The sequence below is a fragment of the Aegilops tauschii genome, chromosome 2, assembly GCF_002575655.3.
Source record: "Aegilops tauschii subsp. strangulata cultivar AL8/78 chromosome 2, Aet v6.0, whole genome shotgun sequence".
Classification (NCBI taxonomy): domain Eukaryota; kingdom Viridiplantae; phylum Streptophyta; class Magnoliopsida; order Poales; family Poaceae; genus Aegilops; species Aegilops tauschii.
Genome location: NC_053036.3, coordinates 13134285 through 13156189, shown reverse-complemented (window position 1 = coordinate 13156189; position 21905 = coordinate 13134285). Strand labels below are relative to the sequence as shown.

The following is a 21905-nucleotide window of genomic DNA, read 5'->3' as shown; positions in this document are numbered from 1 at the left end:
GTACATGGGGCATCGAAGATGGCTCGAACAGGACGACCCGTGGAGAAACCGTGGAGATGTATTCAATGGTCACGCTGAGCATCGAGGACCTCCACGTAAGCGGAGCGGTGCCGAAATCGATGAGCTATTGAAAAACTGGAAGGAGTGCCCCGCGCCGGGAAAGACGATGAGAAAGGCGCCGGAGCCGCTGCTGAAGGTATGGAAGACGAGGTTTGTGTTCTGGGACTTGGAGTACTGGCACAAACTCGATACACCTCATTGCCTTGATCGAATGCATATCTGTAAGAATATCCTTGAGAGCTTGCTCGCAACACTGATGAAAGTGCCGGATAAGACCAAGGATGGGCCGAAGGCAAGAAAAGACTTGCAAGATTTGAAAATCAGGGAAGATCTGCACATGCCGCCCCGTAAAATGTCAGACGAGACAGAGACGGAGACAGAGGCATGGGAGAAGAAGGGCAAGAAAATAAAGAAAGAGGATTATTGCCCCCCTTCTTGCTTCACCTTAAGTCAGGCTGAGATCTATCAATTCTTTAAGTGCCTTACCGGAGTCGAAGTTAGTTCCGGTTACGGTGGCAAGATAAGCAGATATCTAGACACGGACAAGAAAAGGTTCAGCAGGATGAAGTCCCATGACTGTCATGTGATGATGACGCAGATACTACCTGTTGCCCTTAGAGGGATAATGGACAAGCACGTCCGTGACACGCTTATTGGTCTCTGCAACTTTTTCGACGTCATCTCTCGAAAGTCGATCAGTGTGAAGCAGCTCCGAAGGCTACAGGAAGAGATCGTTGTGATACTGAATGAGCTTGAGATGTACTTCCCGCCCGCGTTCTTTGACGTGATGGTGCATCTGTGTGTCCATATTGTGGATGACATAATAGACCTGGGGCCGTCATTCCTGCACAACATGATGTCGTTTGAGAGGATGAATGGGATCATCAAAGGATTCATTCGTAACATGTCCCATCCGGATGGAAGCATCGTCCAGGGCTATGTGACACAAGAGTGCATCTCTTTCTGCGAGAATTTTCTATATGGCGCAGACCAGCCGCCTGGTGTTAGTGTTGGTTTGCCCGTTAACAAGCACGATGGGAGGCTCGAAGGAGAAGGTCACTGCAACGGTCGAAGGGAACTGCACGTGGCATACTCAGATCGACGCAGCGACTTTGAAAGAGCAAGCTTGGTAGTGCTACAACACCTAGACGAGGTAGATCCTTTCGTGGCACTGCACAAAGAAATTATCGCAAAGAAGTATCGTGACCGGGGGGTATGCAGGACGGACGCCGAAGTTACTAGAGAGCACAACTCCACTTTCCTGCATTGGTTCAAAGAGCATATTATTGCTAATCCCCCGGAGGAGGGCTCTAAGGACGGATTGCTCATATACGCCTTAGCACATGGCCCCTCGCCCAACCTCGTAACCTATCAGGCATATGATATCAAGGGATACACGTTCTACACGTAGGCCAAAGATAAGGACATTGATGATCAGAACTCAGGGGTGACGATGGAATGCATGACCGGCAGTGACAGCGGCGCAACTGAACGATTTTATGGAAGGGTCGAGGAGATCTGAGAGCTTGACTACTCTGGACTGCACAACACGACGATGTTCCATGTCAGATGGGCTAAGAATGTCGAAAGAGAAAACCGGATTTTCACTACCATGACTATACCCGATGCCAAGAGCGCTACCGTGAACGCTATCGCAAAAAATGAGCCATGGGTACACGCTAAGCACGTGACACAATGCTTCTTCATAATCGACCCGCGCAATCCCAGCCGTGTTGTCGTGAGGAGAGGCAAAAGGAACATCATTGGAATGGATGGAGTCGCCAACGAGGAAGACTATGATCAGTACGGCAACCCAATGAGGGAAGATGACGATGATGATGAAGTATACGTCAAAAGAAGAATCAATACTACATTACCTAAGAAAAATCGTACTCCATGGAAAAGGCAAAGTCACAATGAGGGGCTCAATTATTCTTCGACGAACAAGAAGGGAAAGAAGCTGACTGAAAAACGAAAACGTCAACGCTGAGGAACCATATGTTATCGGTCAAATGATGTAATATATATATATATGTTCCTATTTTATATACACACTTAGCCATTATTATGCATGGGTCCAATAATGTATACATATTTAACCGTCAAATGATGCAATATATATCGCCTTCCCTTGGTTCACTACTCTCGGAAAAAAGTGAGAGAAAATAAAGGAAAATAAAAAGGAAAACTGGTTATAGTAGTAGCGGTTTACTAAAAAAGAGCTACAGCTAGTCAAGCTAGCAGTAGCGATTTCCATATAAAACCGCTACAGCTAGTCAAGGTAGTAGCAGCGCGTTTGGTCTAAACGCGCTACTGCTACGTCCACTTAACCCAAAATCCTCACTCTCCCTGCTTCATCCCGCCTCTTTTCCCCCCAAATCCCCACTCTCTCTTCCCCCGTCGCACCGCCGCGCCCCGGCGCTCGCCCCCGACCCGGCCCTCGCCCCCGACCCCGGTGCTCGCCCCCGACCCCGGCCCTCGCCCCCGACCCCGGCGCGCCACGCCTCCCTCCTCTGCTTCCTCCCCTCCCAACCTCGGCCGTCGTCGGGCCTGCCTCCCCGCCCTTGCACCCTCTGTAACCCCCCTCTCTCTCTCTGCTAGCTAGGGTTCTTCGGTTAATTTACTTAGGCTTTAGTTAGGGCAGTAGGTTAATTAGGTTATCTGTTTAGTTATGAATTTAGCTAGGTTTTAAAATAGGACAGAAATTTAGGGTTAAGCAATTGTAGTTAAAAGAAATGGCAGCATTTAAGCAATTGTCCAAATCAACATCCCTTGTTAAAGCAAATTTAGGTAGGCTGAATTTATATGCAATTTTGAACTGGACATGTGATATGTGGACATGTCATGTTTGGAATTTGGACATGTCATTTGGACATGTGATGTTTTGGTTCAATTTTGGTAAATGATCCGAGTGGCCTATGTTACGCCGGAATGTTGATTCATTTCCGTTCCGGTGAATTTCAGGCGCTCGATATGTCCATTTTTTAGCAAAGGTCATGCCGAAAGTTTCCATGAATTTTGGCATGATTTGTGCTAGATAGTAGGCATATCGAGTGCTGGCACATAGATTTCTTTTTTATGTCATATCTCATTTTTTCATACTTTTAGAAATAAACGAGGAGACTTAATCATAGGAAACATGTCGAACAACGAAGAAACTGGGCCTTCTGACCAAGATGCAGACGAGATGGATTATGAGGGTGAACAAGAGTACCTCGACTATTTGACTGCTAAGCCCTGTTTAAGATTCTGGAGGAAAATCCGACACTTACGGAAGAGGAGTTCGAAAAGTTCAAGGACACCTGCACTACCGAGGCAGCCAAGGCTAAGGCTGTGAAATTCAAGAGCCTTCAGCAAAGGAACATAGGGAAGCATCGCCTCGGAAGCCGTGGCTACCTCGGTAAAAGGCCCATATGGGATAAGGAGGACGCGGAACGTGAAGCCGTGGGTGTCCTAGACCCCTTCGCGAAGTTCACCAACCCCTTGGAGTGTGACTTCATCAGGGCCCGCTACAAGTGGGACAAGGAAAAAAAGGTTTTTTAGACGGACCAGATCACGAGGAAATTGATTAGACTACTGGAGAAGCAACACCAGCTTGCAGCCGAAAGCCCTACTTCTCCGATGAGGCCCAAGTGAGACACCCCTCTCAACCGGGCCTTGAACAAACTTAAGGGGCTCCTTTTGGTCCAGCGGCCGCAATATGGTCGTGTGCACGGCGCTGGAGACGGCGCCACGTGGAAGGTGTTTTACAACGAGGGCCCGGAGGCCAAGAAGCAGAAAAAGAAGTTTAGTCAGGCAGACATCGACGCGAAGGTCCAGCTTGCGGTTGAGAAAAAAGCAGCTGAGGACGCGGAAAAAACAGCCGAGGAGAAAAATGAGTTGCTACAGCAGGCTGTCAATGCAGCTGTAACTGCCTGCAGAAATGATTTTGCTACTAACTTGGTTCCAGCTATCATCAACTGGACGGAGGAAAATCCAGACAAGACGGTACATGATTTCCCGATGCCCAGTTTCGTCGGGAGCAACTCCATGAACAACAACAACACCGCACCATCACTTGCTCACGCAACCGGGCCTCCTCTCGCAGTGGCTCCCGCTCATAGCAGCCCGTCCTCAGTCTCTGGCGCCCTAGGTGGGCTTCGTCTTTGGCTGAGCTCGACGCCGTCACGGTAATTACATGTCGCACCAACACACACACACACACACACACACACACACACACATATATATATATATATATATATATAGAATATTCCATTTTCGTTGCCTTTCGGATGTTTTGCGCCACAGACATATGTGTTTGCAGGGCGAAGAAACCCCGTGCACCATACTCTACCTGATCAAAGGCCAGAAGGTGGACGTGGGAAAGGGGATGATATTAAACCCCTTGAAACCCACGTTCCACAACCAGCCGATCCCCGCTGGGCACTTCAGGGTTAGCTTGTCCAGTGTGAATCGGGGCACGAGGCTTTGCCTCCTCCAGTACAGCATGCGGGAGAGGACGACGAGACCCCGCCATGGATTGGAAGCTGCAAGGGTTGGGTGCTGCTATGGCCGAAGAATCTTATTCGTCTGGAGCCGGCCGAGAGCACACCAATAACCAGACATCAACAAGCATGTGCGGAGACCACCACCCCGCCTACGCAATTACCAGCTCATGTAGTGCCGAGTGAGAGCGACGGACGACGTGATGAAGGGGGTGCAATAGTACTGGCTGATGTAATCGGTCATGTAGAACAGAGAATGGATGATGAAACGGAGGTCGACCCTATGGGTTTCCTCAATACAAACGCGTATGACTGTGACATGGATATGATGAGTCAACCATATGACGAATCGGGCTATCAGCATGCTAATGAGGATATGGATGATATGCCCGGGCAGGAAGGTCGTTGGAAGGATTGCAAAAAGTCTCTCTTCATGAATTCCTCACAGGACACGCCTGAAGATGCCGCCTCAACATAGGCTCAACTAGCCAGGGCTCGTACAGTGCTTAGCCCGGGAACCCTGGGGCAGGGGTTAAGGAAGGGTCTGGAAGGTGTGCCCAAGAAAAAGGAGAGGAAGAGATCGGGGAAGATAACTGCCTCCAAACAAGCCAGAGCACATAGCAGCCAGACGATGGATTCTGAAGAGCGTGTACCCGTGAAAGGTGCGGCCATGTTCCATCTCACGGGCGAGCCGATGCTACCACCGAAACCGCTGGAGGCACTATCAGGGGATCTCAGGAGACCGCACGACCATGTGCTGTCGACTGAGAAAAGCCTACTAGCCTCAAAGGATCCAGGATATCCGACATACGCGGCTCGTGTGCCTGAGGGGAAGTGCTACGTCGAGACACGGCCCGCGGAGGTGTTCTTCCTGCGGTTTGACCATATCTTTGAGATGTTTCTGACAAGGCGGCTCGATTTTACAATCGTCCGCCTTTTTGCGCTACATATGAGCTCCGTCATGAAGAGTGAAGAAGTCTCGCAAATCTGTGTGGCGGATCCGTACTACATGCACGAGTCTTTCTTGAGTCTCGGCGACTTTGAGCGTGAAACTGCTAGGGACTACCTCCAAAACTTCATGGTACAGAATAAGGACCAGGAAATTGTCCTCGTGCCTTATCATCCAAAGTAAGTCAGTTCCGGACAACCCTTTCGTACATTTCAATCATTCCTTCTCGCTCATATGGGGAATAATTTGAGGTGTCTTTTCCCCGCAGCAACGGGCGCGCCGTCCTTATCGTTCTTTACCCGCAAGTCTCCCACACCGTGTATTTTGACCCTTCCAGAGACTACGAGAAAAAGGACTACACCCACATAATGAATATTCTAGATGATGCTCTCCAAGGCTTCAGCATTAGAGGTGGCCACATGCAGATCAGGAAACAAAGGAACAAGAAGATGGGTTTCGCGCATAAAACTAACTTCTCATGCATCCATGTCCCAAAACCAAGCAAGAAGGATGGATTCTACATCGTCCATCTCATGATTCAATTCAACACGGATCACCAAAAGCTTCTCATGACAAGCAGAAATGATGATCATATCCACAAGTGGCTAGAATCTCATGGAGAAGCGGATTATAAACTTAGAGATGACTTCTTTCGCATCCAGAGGACATTGCGACGATCATCATGAAAGAAGTCGTCGATGAGAAGGGGATGTTCCACCACGGCCCTATATCACGAGCTGACGTCCGAACTCGCATAGGCATGCAACGTCTAGACCTCACACCGTTCAAGAAGCTAGGGTCCATCCTCGATGATATGGAAGGACGGAACTTCTAGTGATTTATGATGCCGATGATGATGATATGTGTCGGTTGAACTTGTATACTTTTTGCAGCGATGAAACTTTGTGATGTCCACGGTCCCTGCCGAACTTGCGTAACGCTATTTTGTTAGTTTGCGTACGATGACCTGCGTACCTCTAGTTAATTAGTTTGCGTACTGTATGTTGCGTCTAGTTGCTAACCCTTTCTTTTTCGTGTTGCTCTAGTATATTTTGTTGCATATGATTGTACATCCTCTTCATGAAGATGCATCTCTAACAGGTACCTAGTTTCTTGATGGCGAGATGGAAGTGCTATGTCGTGTACAAAGGGAAGGTTCCGGGGGTGTACAACGAGTGGCCTGAGTGTCAGGCGCAAGTGAATGGGTTCTCGGGCGCCAGTCATAAAGGCTTCAAAAGCAGACAAGAAGCAGAAGCTAGTTACTTGAGGTTCACGCTAGCGCGAGAGAGGACTTGTAACCGCCGCCTCATGTACTGCATAGTTCCGCTCTCACTCATAGTGATAGCTCTTCTCGCGTATACCTTTGTTTAGATGGATGACGTTGTAGTTGCAAGTATTCGAGACTTGCATGTATCGCTATTTTCGAGATGATAACAAGATACCACTTTGTGTTGGATGATGATTATGATGAGACTATTTGTATGTATATACTATGATTACATTTGTGGTCTCGCATGCATTTGTATGTGTATCATGATGACATTTGTATGTGCTAAAGATTCTTCTATAAAGCCTGTTCAAATACAAAACAAATATGCAAAAAAAAACTATTAAAATTAGCAGTAACGAGTGGAGAAAAGTTTGCAGCAGCGCGATAGTAGCAGTAGCGCGCACAGGAGAAGCGCGCTATAGCTATTAGCCGTAGCGAGCTCCACGGGAGAACGCTGCTGCTACACTTGTATATCAGTAGCGCGGGCGCGCACGCGCTGCTGCTACGGGTTAGCTGTAGCGCCTTATTAGTAGAGCCGCCTCCCGCACTACTGATATACCTAAAACCCGCGCTGCTGCTAGGCTTTTCTCTAGTAGTGTATAACTATCCAAATTACCATCCAAACATTCGAAAAGATACTAGAACACAAAAAAGAAATAAATTCACATAAATTGCGTGTACAGAACAAACCCCTAAATCAAAGGCTAGACTCAAGGAGTCATGATCATACTCGGCGGATAGGATTTTCCGTGACTGTGGTTCGCTAGGTAAGTACTTGGGTCGATCATATATATGATTTTGAGCATATGCTCAATATTATTCGTTGCCGGTCCCAAAGCCCGGAAAGAGGAGGAGGGTCCAACCATATATAATTTGATAATTAATTGCAAACAATCATGCCTTTTTCAATATTACCATATTTTCCTTTTTCTAGTTAACTGCTTTTTCCCTTTTTGTTTGATGGGGTTGTCAGACTGTCTAAAGGGACTAAATTTGTTTGGTTTTAATGTCTAGTCTCTGATTTGTCCTGTTTTTAAGCTTACAAGCCAAAACTAGACCAAATATATTTCTTTTTCTATTTAGGAATTTTATAGTAATACTACTACGGAGTACTCTAGAAGATTAGCGGTCCATATTTGAAACTTTGGTGACAGTTGACAGCGATGTACTACGGAGTACATTTCCAGTATAAATGCAGAGGAAGCAGAGAGGAGGCAATTGCAAGGAGACCATCCAGTCATCCAGAGCCCAGGATACCTCGACGACGTCAGCCATGTCCGCCGCCTACGACCGCACGGCTGATCTCAGAGCGCTGGACGCCACCTGCTCCGGCGTCCGCGGCCTCGCTGCCTCCGGCATCACGCAGCTCCCCCGCATTTTCCGCGTCCCCGACCACCACCACGAATCACCGCCACCGCAAGCTCTCTTCCAAGAATCGCCCTCGTCAGCGGCGTCCATTCCGGTGATTGACCTCGGCGGCCCCGACCGCGCCGCCGTGGTCGCTGCCGTCCGCCGGGCGGCCGCGGAGTGGGGATTCTTCCAGGTGACGGGTCACGGCGTGCCTCTGGAGTCTATGGCCGCGGCGACCGACGCGACGCGGGGATTCCACGAAGCCGACGGCTGCGAGGGCAGCGACAAGGCCAGGCTCTACTCGCGTGAGCCTGACAAGGCGGTCAAGTACCACTGCAACTTCGACCTGCACCAGTCGCCGGTGGCGAACTGGCGCGACACGCTCTACCTCCGCATGGCCCCCGACCCGCCCGACCACGGCGAGCTGCCGGACAGCTGCCGGTGAGTGCTCTGCAGGTTCCCTAACTGTAATTCCTCCATGGAGATTCGATTACCTGCTTGAGAGTATCTGATGATTGCATGATTTTCATGGTGGGATTGGGAATGGAACCACCTTCACAGCTTCTATTAATGTGATATTTCTCATTGAAATGAAATAAGTTCTTGTTAAACCACGCTAATTACTGTAGTAGGTTAATGAGATTTACTGTTAATATATTTTATTTATCATAGATACTATTGCAAATATCATTTCTTGTCTTTCTCTGCGTTTTTATCACAGGAGCAATCTACAGGTTGTACTAATGGTTACTCCTTCCATTCCAAAATATAAGTCTTCTTAGAGATTCCAATTCGGACTAAATAGGGAGCAAAACAAGTGAATCTACACTCTAAAGTGCGTCTATATACATCCGAATATAGTCTTTATTAAAATCTCTAAAGGACTTGTATTTAGAAACGGAGGGAGTAGTTTATATCTCAATGGAGTATGTATTGTTAGTGTGAGTTCTTGACTATTGAAAACATGTCAAGAGCTAAAATTGTCCAGTGAAATTACTTCCCACCCCTTTTTGCTGTGAATTTTCAGTAAAGTTTATCTAAATGACCTGTTTCATAAAAAACATTCGGCGCTAACATGTTGATTTGCAGCGATGTGTTGTTTGAGTACGCCAAGCAATTAAAGATGTTGGGGAAGACTTTGTTCGATCTGCTCTCGGAAGCTCTTGGGCTCAAACCGAGCTACCTGACAGATATAGAGTGCAACCAAGGACAGGTGATAGTATGTCACTACTACCCTCCATGCCCCCAGCCTGAACTCGCCATCGGGACAAGCCGGCATTCAGACTATGGCTTCCTAACCATACTTCTCCAAGATGAAATTGGTGGCCTTCAAGTCCTCCATGATGACCGGTGGATCGATGTCACACCGACACCTGGAGCATTCATTGTGAACATCGGTGATCTCTTACAGGTATATATATTGTGATACTGTGATACATCTGATCCTGAAATATCTATTCAACATATGGGTGTCATGCTTGATCATTCTGAGCTGTTTTGTTTTGTTAAAACAATGTTCAGCTGGTCTCCAACGACGGGTTCAGGAGTGTGGAACATAGAGTTTTGGCGAAGAACGCTGCGCCGAGGGTATCCATCGCGTGCTTCTTCAGCACACAGTTCCACCCTGCCTCGACGAGGATGTATGGTCCAATCAAGGAGCTGTTGTCCAATGAGAATCCGCCGTTGTACAGGGAGACCCTTGTCAGAGATTACGTGAAGCATTATTTCTCCATCGGGTTAGATGGGAAAACCGCGATCTCTGATTTCAGGTTGTGAGTTGTGAGGTTGAGTTTATGTCCTACTTGTCTAATGCTCAGAAAGTGATTGTAAAATGGCAGTATAACTGTCAGAATACTGTATAGTGTAGTGTCAAAAATGCTCTTATATTATGGGACGGAGGGAGTACATGAGTGCACTAGTTTGGTCGTATTGTGCACTGGTACTGTAGCAGAACAAGCACACTACAAAATCTTCATCAGATTCAACTTTCTCGCATGGTTTGTGAACATCTTCCCCTTAATTATGCTTCATGTCAGATCTTGTAATATCATAGGTTGGATTTATGCAGCCGAAGGCCCCGCCTACGGTCAGGCTAGCGGGCATCAAATTCTTTCCTGCAAAATTCTTGATTGCCATCCATTTTGGTTTGTGCTGTTTGAGCATCATAGTGCCCAAACTGCTCAATCTCCACCTGTTTTTCCTCTTCTATCTGAAAGAGCTGCTACTCCATATAAATCAAGAGAGGTCTTGCTGGGAAGTCAATCCTAGTCAGTTAGTTAGGCAATAGTTCGAAGAGAACGGCGATGGGGCTGCCGTCCTGCGGACGGAGTGCTTGCCGGAGACCCGCCGGTGGCTCCCCTCGGCCGTGCCATTTGCGGAGGCATTGGCAACTCTCTTGAGCTTCACCGTGAACTCCATCTTCTGGCGCATCAAACCTATGGCCAGCATATTCGTCGCCGTCTCGACGGTGATGTCCTCCGTCGCGACGACCTCCACGTTTTACACTAACAAGGGATCCCCGATGTTAGTCACAGCGTGCTTGACGACCTCCACACCCGCGTATCTCATATCCCTCCCCTATATTCATATTAAACTATGCAACGATGATAAAAACTACGTAGATCATGAGCAGACATATAAATGCATAATCGGTTCATCAAAAGATCACAGTCGGAGCATGAACAGATAGCCAAAGTTCACATAATACACATAATATGGCGGACAAGTTCAAACTACATCTAAAAACTTGAAATTAAGACGGATCTTCACCACTTCCTCGACGGCCCTTTGCAACTCCGGTCGTCGGCGCAACTGTAGGAGTCCGCGACAGGAGGTGGGTCCACATCGGAGCCTGGTATGTGCATCCTCGCTGGAATGCTTTCTGTTCATCAGCTGGTCTCCCAACACGTATTGTCGCTGGAATGCTTTCTGTTCATGAGTTGTTCATGAGCTGGTCTCCCAACATGAAGCAAGGAATTGAGACAGCCATCCACTTCATATTGTTAACTGGATGGTGTCGCACTATGCTTTATGAAAGCAACCTAAATAAATTGTTGTAAATAACCCTAAAGATTTCTTTACCTTGAACTATCTTTAAACCTTTCTTCTTGCTTCACTTGATGCTTTTGGACTTCATGCTGCCATTGACCAGAATGTAAACCGTTATATTTCTGAATGCGCTATGTATGAGATCTCTGATGCTACTAATTATTGGACTGCTTCGGGTCATCTATTTCCTTGTGCAGCAAGGATTCTAGATCGGGCGTAGGTCGTCGCCATAAGAGAGCCTGGCTGGTGTGGTCTTCATGCTTGGTGTGGAGAAGCAGGCGAGGATGAGTAGGACGGGCATGGGGAAGGAGCAGCCAGGCCGGAGCTCCGGCGTTGCTCGCATCATGGTCGAATGGAGCCGGCCATCACTATGGGCTGCTGCTCGCCGGTCGTCGTTCCCCAATCTCAGTTGCTCATCTTTGGCTTCACCATCTTCCTCCCCTGATCATGCATCTATTTTAGATCATATAATTATGCTATATCATATATGTTGTTTAGTTTAGACTTGTGCATGTGCATGCATTGGCATTGATTTAGACAGAGATATTGCATGATTTGTACATAAAAGGAGTACGGATGATCTAAGAATAAATGTTCGAATAAAGTTAGTAGTGAGATTTAGGTAGAGGTTACCTGCACTGTTCTGTTTTATGTAGATTCTAAGCTGCAAAATCATACATGGTCATGTTAGTAGTTTGTTTGAGTTGTGAGTTTACGCATTTTCCCTTGGAGTGTTTGTATGTGTGATCACTTGCTTTTAGGTTCCTAGCGGTATATCATGAGAAGTTTTTTACTTTGCACCGGGTGATCAACTACATATTTAGACGAATACACTATTCAGGACCAGGAACATTAAGATTTCTAATGTCGTTTTCCTCTTTCAAGATTGCAGTCTTCATAAGCCTTAGATAGCTAAGGTACATAGTTTTCATTTAACAATGTTTTTACTGTTCTCTCATCTCCTATATGGTGTCTAAGAAATACTAATGTAGACAATTGAAAATTTTAAAATACCTTCTGGCCAATTATGTGGGGAAGGTGCAGCAAGCCGGCCCTCGCGTCGCAGTAGAGTGGAGCCGGCAATTTTATGATCGGTCTCTAAATATTTCAACTTGCACAGTTTGAATTAGTTTTACATGCTAAAGTATATAGTTTGAACATAGGTATTCCTTAATTTTTCATATAAAAGGTTTAGAATTATTACCCTCGGTGCTTGCTAAAACTCAAAGTTACTAACAAATGCAAAGGTTTCTGTTACAAAAGGTTTAGAATCATTACCCTTGATGCTTGAATTTGGACCTTGCACCTTACTTGGGTAACATAGAGCCAAATGGCGCGTTGTCCAAATACACGTTCAAAACACTTCGGGTTTGACATGGTCTCTATCCTTGATCAAACATAAAGTTACTAAAAAAGGCAAATATTTCTCAACACGAACATGGTTTCAAATGGGTCTCTGCGCCATTTGGCGCACTGGGTCATCTAGTTGTAACAGAGGCTGCACACTTCGGGATGTGGTCTGTCGGCCTGGGGTTGTAGATGACGCCCAGATCCAGGACCCGCGTCGGGCTCGGGAGCTCGACGCCCATGGCGAAGCAGTTCGACCGCCCGAGGGTCTTGTCAACCATCTGGCGTGTCGTAGGGGTGTGTCGTGTTGCGTAGCTTCGGCATGCCAACCTCCAATTTCGGGCACATGTGCTAGTTAACGAGGCTATAAATTTAGTTTGTATCGTTCCATGCTGCTCGCGAGATGCGATGAATATCGACGCACTCTCTGCAGAAGTGCCTCGCTCGATGCAACACACCAGGACAAGAGGGGTATTGTGTGCATCCATTATCTGAACCCCCCCCCCTTCCAAATGGGTTGGTCCACACATAAGATTAGGCTGAGACGCACTACTGGAAAAACACGTCTGCTTGGGTACACCCATCCCCCTCCTCCTTAAGCATATCGACGACTGAGATTACACCATACCCATTCATAATAAAAGGCAGGATAATTTTTTTTAAAGTATGTTGCCCGCGCCGAGAGCCATGCGGGAGCTGTGGTTTGTGATCAGTGCTTGCGGGACTGAAGGCGCTAACCCCTTTGTTTAATGGGAATCTGATTGTGCAATGTTGTCGGCTGCACTAGAGGAGTGCTCTCCGGTTTGGGCTAGGTCGTATGCCGGGAGAATATCAGATCATACCATCACCCAAATGCTCCCATGATACCAATTCAAAATTTTCAGTTTTAGATGTGTGTAAAAATTCGAAAAAATTCATGAATGTTCATCCCATATGTATGTACAACCCCTAAAAAATTCAGATCAAAATCCTCAATACACAAAGAGAAACAAAAAAGAGACATTTAACATGAATAGTTTGAATAAAGACAAAAGGATGAATAATGTAAAAACAACACTATTCACATCAGGATTTCTCTTTTTGGTTTCTCTTTGTGTATTTCAGATTTTGATTTGATTTTGTTAGGGGTTGTAGACACATATGTGATGAACATTCATAAAAAAATTTGAATTTTTTTGACACGTCTAGAATTGAAATTTTGAAATTGGTATCATGTGAGCACTTGAGTGATGGTATCACCTGATATTCTCACGTCGTATGCCTCTTGCCAATTCTACTCCATCAGACGTGAAGGAAACAGACTAGCTCGTGCACTAGCTGAAGAATCCAAGGTACATGGTGACTTTCAGGTGATCGGAGATGTGCCCAACAATTTGCGGAAGGGAAAATTCCAGGTGATACCAAATTGTAGGTGCTACGGTGATACAGCCTTCTGGGTCGTTGCATCTCTTATCCGATGGCATCTAAAGAGTTATTATACCCGTGCGCAATTTCAATTTTTTTGTAAAATATTCAAGAACTCTCGGGAGCTGTTGGATCTATCCAACAGCTCCCACGAGTCCGTATCATGGTAGCACATAAGCCTTGGTATCACCAGATATCTTCCCTCTACCGGGAGATGTTGGTTTCGATTGTAATCATCTTCCTATGTAATAACTTGGGTCCCATCAGTCTAAATAAAACGAAATGTATAAGAACACACAAAAGAATGTACTACAGCGACCAAACCGGATAATATAGCACACATGACTGGATACTATAGCGAAACAAAATGGTTACTGTAGTATTTTTTCGAAAATACATAGAAATAAATAAATTTGTGAATGAAATTTTTAAAAACCGGAACTTTTTATGAATTTCTAAAATAAACTTAAAAACGCAAATATGTTTTGAAATCTTGCACATTTTTCATATTTTTGAACAAAGTTTTGAAAACAGGAACATTTTTTCAAATTATCAAAAATATTTTAGAACCGGGAACCAGTGATTTTTTTTAAAGGAACATTTTAAAATTTTCAAATTAATTTTGCCAACGTGAAAATTTTCTAAAAATATAAGCAAAATTTAAAAAGCAGGTAGTTTTTTTCGAATTTATGAACGAAATTATAAAAAAGGAATTTCGAAATCCCAAAAATAATTTTAAAGCATGAACAATTTTTGAATTTCTGAATAGGACTTGAAAAATAGGAACATTTTATGAAAATATGAATGAACTTAGAAAAAGGTATTTTATAACTTATGAACAAAATATTTAAAACATGAACATTTTTTCACATTCCGAAAAAACACGAACATTTAAAAAAATAAAGGCACCAATTTGTGAACAAGTATTTAAACATAGGAACAGTTTCAATTTTCAAGCAAAATTTTCAAACAGTGATCTTTTTCTGAAAATATGAACAAACCATGAAAAATGGGAACAGGTTTTGAAATTCCAAACAAATTTTATGAAAACTGCAAACATTTTTTTAAACTGCAAACATTTTCTAAATTTTGGAAAATAGAGAAAATTTAAATTCAAAATAATGTTTGTACTTTATAGAAACTGGTTTTTGAAAAAAGAAAAAATTATATGAGAAGGGGAAAATGAAAGGAAAAGAATAAAAATAAATTGGAACAATAAAAATATAAATTACACAAATGGATATAGAAATAAAAGGAAAACAGGCCAGCAAACTTTTGGAGGTTCCGAAAACCAGCGAGGATCCAAAATCCTTTAACAAAAACACAAAAACATTAAATATGCGAACAAACTTTTAAAAACAGGAACTTTTTCTCAATTTCTAAAATATAATTTCAAAACGCAAATATTTTTTCAAATCATGAGCATTTTTCGAATTGGCCAAAAAAGTTAAAACAAGAACACTTTCAAAAATTCTGAACAATATTCTAAAACCGGGATTTTTTCCCGTTTGTGAACAATTTCCGAAAAATAGAAACATTTTTTAATTTTCAAATTAATTTTGCAACTGCGCCTTTTTTTGAAAAATATGAACAAACTTTGAGAACAGGAAACCTTTTTGAATTATGACCAACATTTTAATAATATGAACATTTTTTAAATTCCAGTAAATAATTTAGAAGCAAGATTTTTTTTTTGAATTTGTGAACAGGATATTTTTTCAATTTTCAAAGAATATTTGAAACTGCATACATTTTATAAATTTTTGAACAAGTTTCCAAAATAGTGACAGCTTCCATTTTCAAACAAATTTTGAAAGCCTATTTTTTTGAAAATGTGAAAAACATTGAAAAAATGGGATCACTTTTTGAAATTATAAACAAATTTTATGAAACCTGCAATCATTTTTTGAAACACGATTTTTTTTATTTTTTAGCAAATTTTGTTAATATAGAAAAATTAAATTCAAATAAGGTTTGAATTTCAAAGAAACAATTTCCGAAAAAAGGAAAAAATAAATATGAGAAGGGATAAATAAAAATATAAAAACGAGAATGAAAGGAAAAGAAAAGAACAAAATGAAATAGAACAATAGAAAATATAAATAATACCATAAAAATAAAAAAAAATAAAAGGAAAACCTGCAACAAAACTGGTGTAGGAAACTTCTAAAATGTTTGTGAAACCGGCAAGGAACGTTCTAGAATGTTTGCAAATCGGCGTTGTTCGTTATTCGCAAACTGGGCCAGCCCATCGTTTTCGTTGTGTGCAAGTCCTAGGCGAAACAGCCACAATTTCTCTTTTTTGCGAAGTCATTTATCTCTTTTTTATCTTTATTATTGTTTGTAACTTGTTTAAAATTTTGGAATATTGTTTGTAATATCAACAAATCTTTCGTTTTCAAATATTGTTTAAAATTTTATAAAATGTTGTGCATGTTCGAAATAGGTCATGTTTTCAAACTTTTAGTCAGAAGAGCCAGTAAATAAAGGAAACAATCTTCATGTTCAAAATATTTTTTTTAAATATTGATACTTGTTGCATCAGGGACAACCATTTCGTGGTCACGATGAATCAGAAGAGTCGGTAAATAAATGAAACAATCTTCAGTTGATGGAGTATACTATTAGTCAGAATGAACTTGTAGCCAAGGCGTTCAAAACCATCCAACATAATAATCAAATGTTGTCTCCAAAAGTTCAAAAAAGTATTACTGAATGCTTTGTAGAAGAAACCTTGTCTTGTATTTTGCAAGAAAATGGCAGTGATGTGTTCAGCTTATTGGTTGATGAGTATCGTGATATTTCTAAAAAAGAACATATGGCATTGGTTCTAGATAAGCATGGTGGGCTTTCATATGAGAGGTTTGTAGGTCATGTTCATGTTGAGGGGACAACAACTACTTTTTTCAAGTCCAAAATTGATTTCATGATTGCAAAGTTTGGTTTTAGGCCAAAACAAATGAGAGGACAAGGGTATGACAGAACAAATAATATGGTAGGTGAGTTTAATGGTTGCAAGCGAAAATTATGAGAGAGAACAATTCAACTTATTTTGTACATTGTTTTGCTCACGAACATAACTTGGTTGTTGTCCCATGCATTGCAAAGAAAAATACTGATTTCTTTGACATGATATCACTTATGGTGACTGTTGTTGGATCATCTTGCAAGACAAAGGATAACCTCAGATAGGAACATCAAGAAAAACTGGGGAAAGCAATTGTTAAGAATGTGATTGCTACAAGAACTGGGCTAAAGAGCTTTCTCTTCAAAGATCAGGAGATACTATATCGAACTCTCACTATAGAACATTCGCAGGTTTGTCAAAGATATTTCCATTGGTGGTTGATGTGCTAGAATATTTTGAGGAAGATGATACTGATCCTATAAAGAAATGTCAAGCCAGTGGGATTCTAAAATATTTTCAATCATTCGATTATGCATTACATCTACATAGAGGATGATTATATTTTCAACAGTAGTCTATCTAAAAGCTTTCAGAGAAAGGATATCGACATTGTTAATATCATTTAGAATCACTAAGAGAGAGCTACAAAAGCCTAGATCTGAGCATGGTTGGAATGATCTTATAGACAACGTACATTCTTTTTGTGAGAAGAATGACATTTTAGTGATGGAGATGGAAAATTATTATGTGAATCCAAGGAAGACAAGGCAAAGGACCTGTATTAACAGCGAGCATCATTACCAGATCAATAATTTTTTTTCTATCCTAGATATGTTTGTGGAAGAGTTAAATGCCAGATTCAATGTTATAATTTTGAGTTACTTTGTTGTATGTAAGCTTTAAGTCCAAGTGATCCGTTTTGTCACTATAATGTTGAGAAGTTGATGAAATTGGCTTAGTTTTACCCTGATGACTTCAATGATCGGGTGGGTCTTGAGCATGAACTTGATCTCTATTTGGATAATGTAACCCATGATACAAGGTTCGCTAGCTTGGATAATATTGGTGATCTGGCTGAACTGATGTTGACTACAATGAAGCAACTTTCTTATTATTTAGTGTACTGACTTATAAAGCCAGCACTTTGCATGTTGCCATTGCGACCATTGAGAGATGCTTATCAGCTATGAAGATTGTGAAGTATTCTCTATGTAACAAAATTAGTGATGATTTTATGAACCATAGCCTTATCTACTTTGTAGAAAAAGAATTGCTGAAAAAATTCTGAATGAAGTGATAGTTAAAGTTTTTCATGCGGTGAAAGAACAACATGGGTGAAACGAAAGGTAATGCTCTACCTAAAGCTGTTGTCCTTTTTTAATATCGGCATTCTTCATTGTTTTCAATCTCCCTCAATTTGTTCATGTCATTCTTTTTTGTAGCAGGTTTTAGATTAGAGTGTTAGAACAATGTGTCAATATTCTCATTTGGAACTTTGGAAAAAGATATTGTTATATTGATGTGATTAACTTTATGTCAAATGGTAAGTTTCCTTTCACTTTTCAATGAACTTGGTTACCATGTGAATAATGAAGTGATTGTGCTCGCATTTTAGTTTACATGGATGCTTTTGCCTTCTTGCTTTCTTGGGTCCACCCCTGCACATATATCATACAATACAACGCATATATGTATATAACCAGGCACATATATATCAACCAACAAGCACACATACATAGGTCCATACAAGTCACGTAGACACAAATTAAGAAGTTTACAAGCAACAAGTCACATAGACTCAAGTTAAGTAGTTTACAAGCATATCACCACCGTCTAAAAACAAGCATCATCAAGTTCAGAAGTAAATTACCTAGGAGCACCATCTCCATGCCCAGATCATAACACTGTGTACAACAACTTCAGCTTGACAACCAACTCCAGGTAGCTTGTAATTAATATTCAAAGAATCAAGTTAGCTCTCCCTAAACAACACCGCACAAGATAAAGGTGCTTGGAGTAAACTTCAACCAAAATAACCCAAATAAGCCCTAGGTCATGGCTCTTCAGATTGTGCAAAATAAGTGGCATGTTGCTTGTCAAAATAAATCGTCTGTCACTTGCCAAAATAAGTTGCATGTTGCTTGCAAAAACTTGGGGCTGCCCAAACAATTTTGCATCATCAAATACATAACATCATCTGCTGGAACTATTTCTTTCCTCCAAATGCCCCGAACGGCGGGTGTTTGGGCACCGTGGCTCCGAGAAAATGGCTAGTGTTTTGATGGATTTTTAACACCGTGGCTTACTTATACAACAAACGCACAATGCCGCCGCCTCCTCTGTCCAATAAAAAAGAGCTTAGGGTTCCTCGGCCTCCCGTTGGCATCGCCGCCGATCCGCCTCGTCTCCGGTGGCCCTAGGTCCATGGAGTCGTGGTGGACCCTGGCCCTTGCCAGCGGGAGGGATCTTGCTCCATTTTTAGGTGTTTTGTGAGTTCGTTTAGGTTTGTGTCTTATTCAGGAAGACAAGGCCCTGAAGTTGGAATAAGGTTCTCCCCGTGTAGACCCCGTTCAGGTGATGCGTCTAGCATCGTCAGAGGGTGTGTGGAGGTGTGTCTCCGGCGGATCTCGCAGGATTTAGTCGGTGATAGTCTTAGGTGGATCTACCTGGATCCAGTCTTCGTTTGTGCCTCTACAGTTTGGATCCTTTCGATTATACTTCTCTTCATCAGCGACGGTTGTTATTCTGGTGCACTGGTTCTCTGGGGCAGTAGCACGACGACTTCCCGAATGTCTACTACTCCCTGCGTTCCAAAATAGATGACCCAACTTTGTACTAACTTTGTACTAAAATTAGTACAAAGTTGAGCCATCTATTTTGAAACGGAGGGAGTACAACAAGTTTGGCCTAGCTCCGAAGAGAGAGGGACGATAATGGTCATCGCTAGGTGGTCTACAGACATGGGTGTAATTTTGTTTTTGTGTTCTTTGTGCTGCCATGGCGTGATCCAAGAAAGTTTCCTCGAAAGAAAAAAAAATCTCGAAGTCATAGCGAGGTATAGAAAGCAAGTAAAGCAAATATCTAACAATTGTCGTTTTGTTGGTGTGAATGGTGATGTGGCCGGCCACATCTTCCCCCTTGTACTCCCCTACCTACCTACTCCGTATTAGATGTGGTTACATCAGAGCGGTTGAAGCACGTACGAGTCCGTGCAACTGGGGAGGCCCAAGGCCAAGCGACCCACCTAACTCCCACTTGGCCGGATTGGTCGGTATAGACGTACGTGTAGCACGCGCCACCCATCTCATAACCCGCATTCGTGGCCATCCATCCTCCCGTCCAACGGAACTAACCCCTTCTCCTTCTCCCGGCGGCCAGCTTTCCCAACCAACCCTTCCCGCCTATATCTCCCGCCCCCCACACTCGATCGTATCACCGCACAGCATCTGCCATTCTTCTCTGCCACCGGCTGCATCCTGCAAACCTCCATCTCACAGCCGGCCGGCCACTGTTGAGATAACTAGTAGCTAGTAAATCGGCCGCTGGTACGTACGTAGAGATCAATGGCGGCGACGATGACGGTGGAGGAGGTGAGGAAGGCGCAGCGGGCGGAAGGACCGGCCACAGTGCTGGCGATCGGCACGGCGACGCCAGCAAACTGCGTGTACCAGGCCGACTACCCGGACTACTACTTCAAGATCACCAAGAGCGACCACATGGCCGACCTCAAGGAGAAGTTCAAGAGGATGTGTAAGCAATGATTTCCATTCTTCCTTGCCGTATCTTAATTTTGCCTTTTCTCGGATGGACAAGACACCTAACAAACAATGCTTCATTTCAGGTGACAAGTCGCAGATCAGGAAGAGGTACATGCACCTCACGGAGGAGATCCTACAGGACAACCCCAACATGTGCGCCTACATGGCGCCGTCTCTGGACGCGCGCCAGGACATTGTCGTCGTGGAGGTCCCCAAGCTCGGAAAGGCGGCGGCACAAAAAGCGATCAAGGAGTGGGGCCAGCCGCGGTCTAAGATCACCCACCTTGTATTCTGCACCACCTCAGGTGTGGACATGCCGGGCGCCGACTACCAGCTGACCAAGATGCTCGGTCTTCGCCCGTCCGTGAAGCGCCTCATGATGTATCAGCAGGGCTGCTTCGCCGGCGGCACGGTGCTTCGCCTGGCCAAAGACCTCGCTGAGAACAACCGCGGCGCGCGCGTGCTGGTGGTCTGCTCGGAGATCACCGCGGTGACCTTCCGCGGCCCGCACGAGTCCCACCTCGACTCACTGGTAGGTCAGGCGCTCTTCGGTGATGGCGCGGCCGCGGTGATCGTCGGCGCGGACCCCGACATGTCCGTCGAGCGCCCCTTGTTCGAGCTGGTGTCTGCGAGCCAGACGATTCTGCCGGACTCGGAGGGCGCCATCGACGGCCACCTCCGGGAGGTTGGCCTCACCTTCCACCTCCTCAAGGATGTGCCTGGGCTCATCTCCAAGAACATTGAGCGCGCCCTGGAGGATGCCTTCAAGCCATTGGGCATCGATGACTGGAACTCCGTCTTCTGGATAGCGCACCCCGGCGGGCCAGCAATCCTTGACATGGTGGAGGCCAAGGTAAACCTGAACAAGGAACGGATGCGCGCCACCAGGCATGTCCTGTCCGAATATGGCAACATGTCAAGCGCGTGTGTACTCTTTATCATGGACGAAATGCGCAAACGCTCCGCCGAGGATGGCCACACCACAACCGGCGAGGGAATGGACTGGGGCGTTCTCTTCGGCTTTGGCCCCGGCCTGACCGTGGAGACAGTCGTCCTCCATAGCGTCCCCATCACTATCTAGGCCAACTTATGATCTCTCCTTCTCCATTTATCTGCGTCGTGGAAAAATCTATTGTGTATTCTACCGTATGTGGTTTGTACTAGAAGTGTTGGCGTGCTTTGCTGCACCGCCTGGGCCATAGCGTTTCTTTCCTCTGCTACGCATACCTTGTTTGTTGTTGAGATCGTGGTGGTTTGAACTATTGATTCGCGTAAATGAAAGTAACCAATTCGATTTACGTTGAAACCTAGAAATCAATCACTA

The 21905-nt window shown here is 44.2% G+C and overlaps 2 protein-coding genes across 2 annotated transcripts; both read left to right on the top strand.

Moving 5' to 3' along the window:
* The first annotated feature begins 7717 nt into the window (after nt 1-7717).
* Nucleotides 7718-10010, top strand: LOC109752484 (1-aminocyclopropane-1-carboxylate oxidase homolog 1-like). Its single transcript, XM_020311369.4, has 3 exons — nt 7718-8557; nt 9206-9527; nt 9638-10010. Exons 1-3 carry the CDS (start codon nt 7959-7961, stop codon nt 9890-9892), a joined length of 1176 nt encoding a protein of 391 aa, XP_020166958.2. The 5' UTR covers nt 7718-7958; the 3' UTR covers nt 9893-10010.
* A 10230-nt stretch (nt 10011-20240) lies between these two features.
* Nucleotides 20241-21887, top strand: LOC109752472 (chalcone synthase 2). Its single transcript, XM_020311360.4, has 2 exons — nt 20241-20573; nt 20665-21887. Exons 1-2 carry the CDS (start codon nt 20387-20389, stop codon nt 21660-21662), a joined length of 1185 nt encoding a protein of 394 aa, XP_020166949.1. The 5' UTR covers nt 20241-20386; the 3' UTR covers nt 21663-21887.
* Nucleotides 21888-21905: the final 18 nt, after the last annotated feature.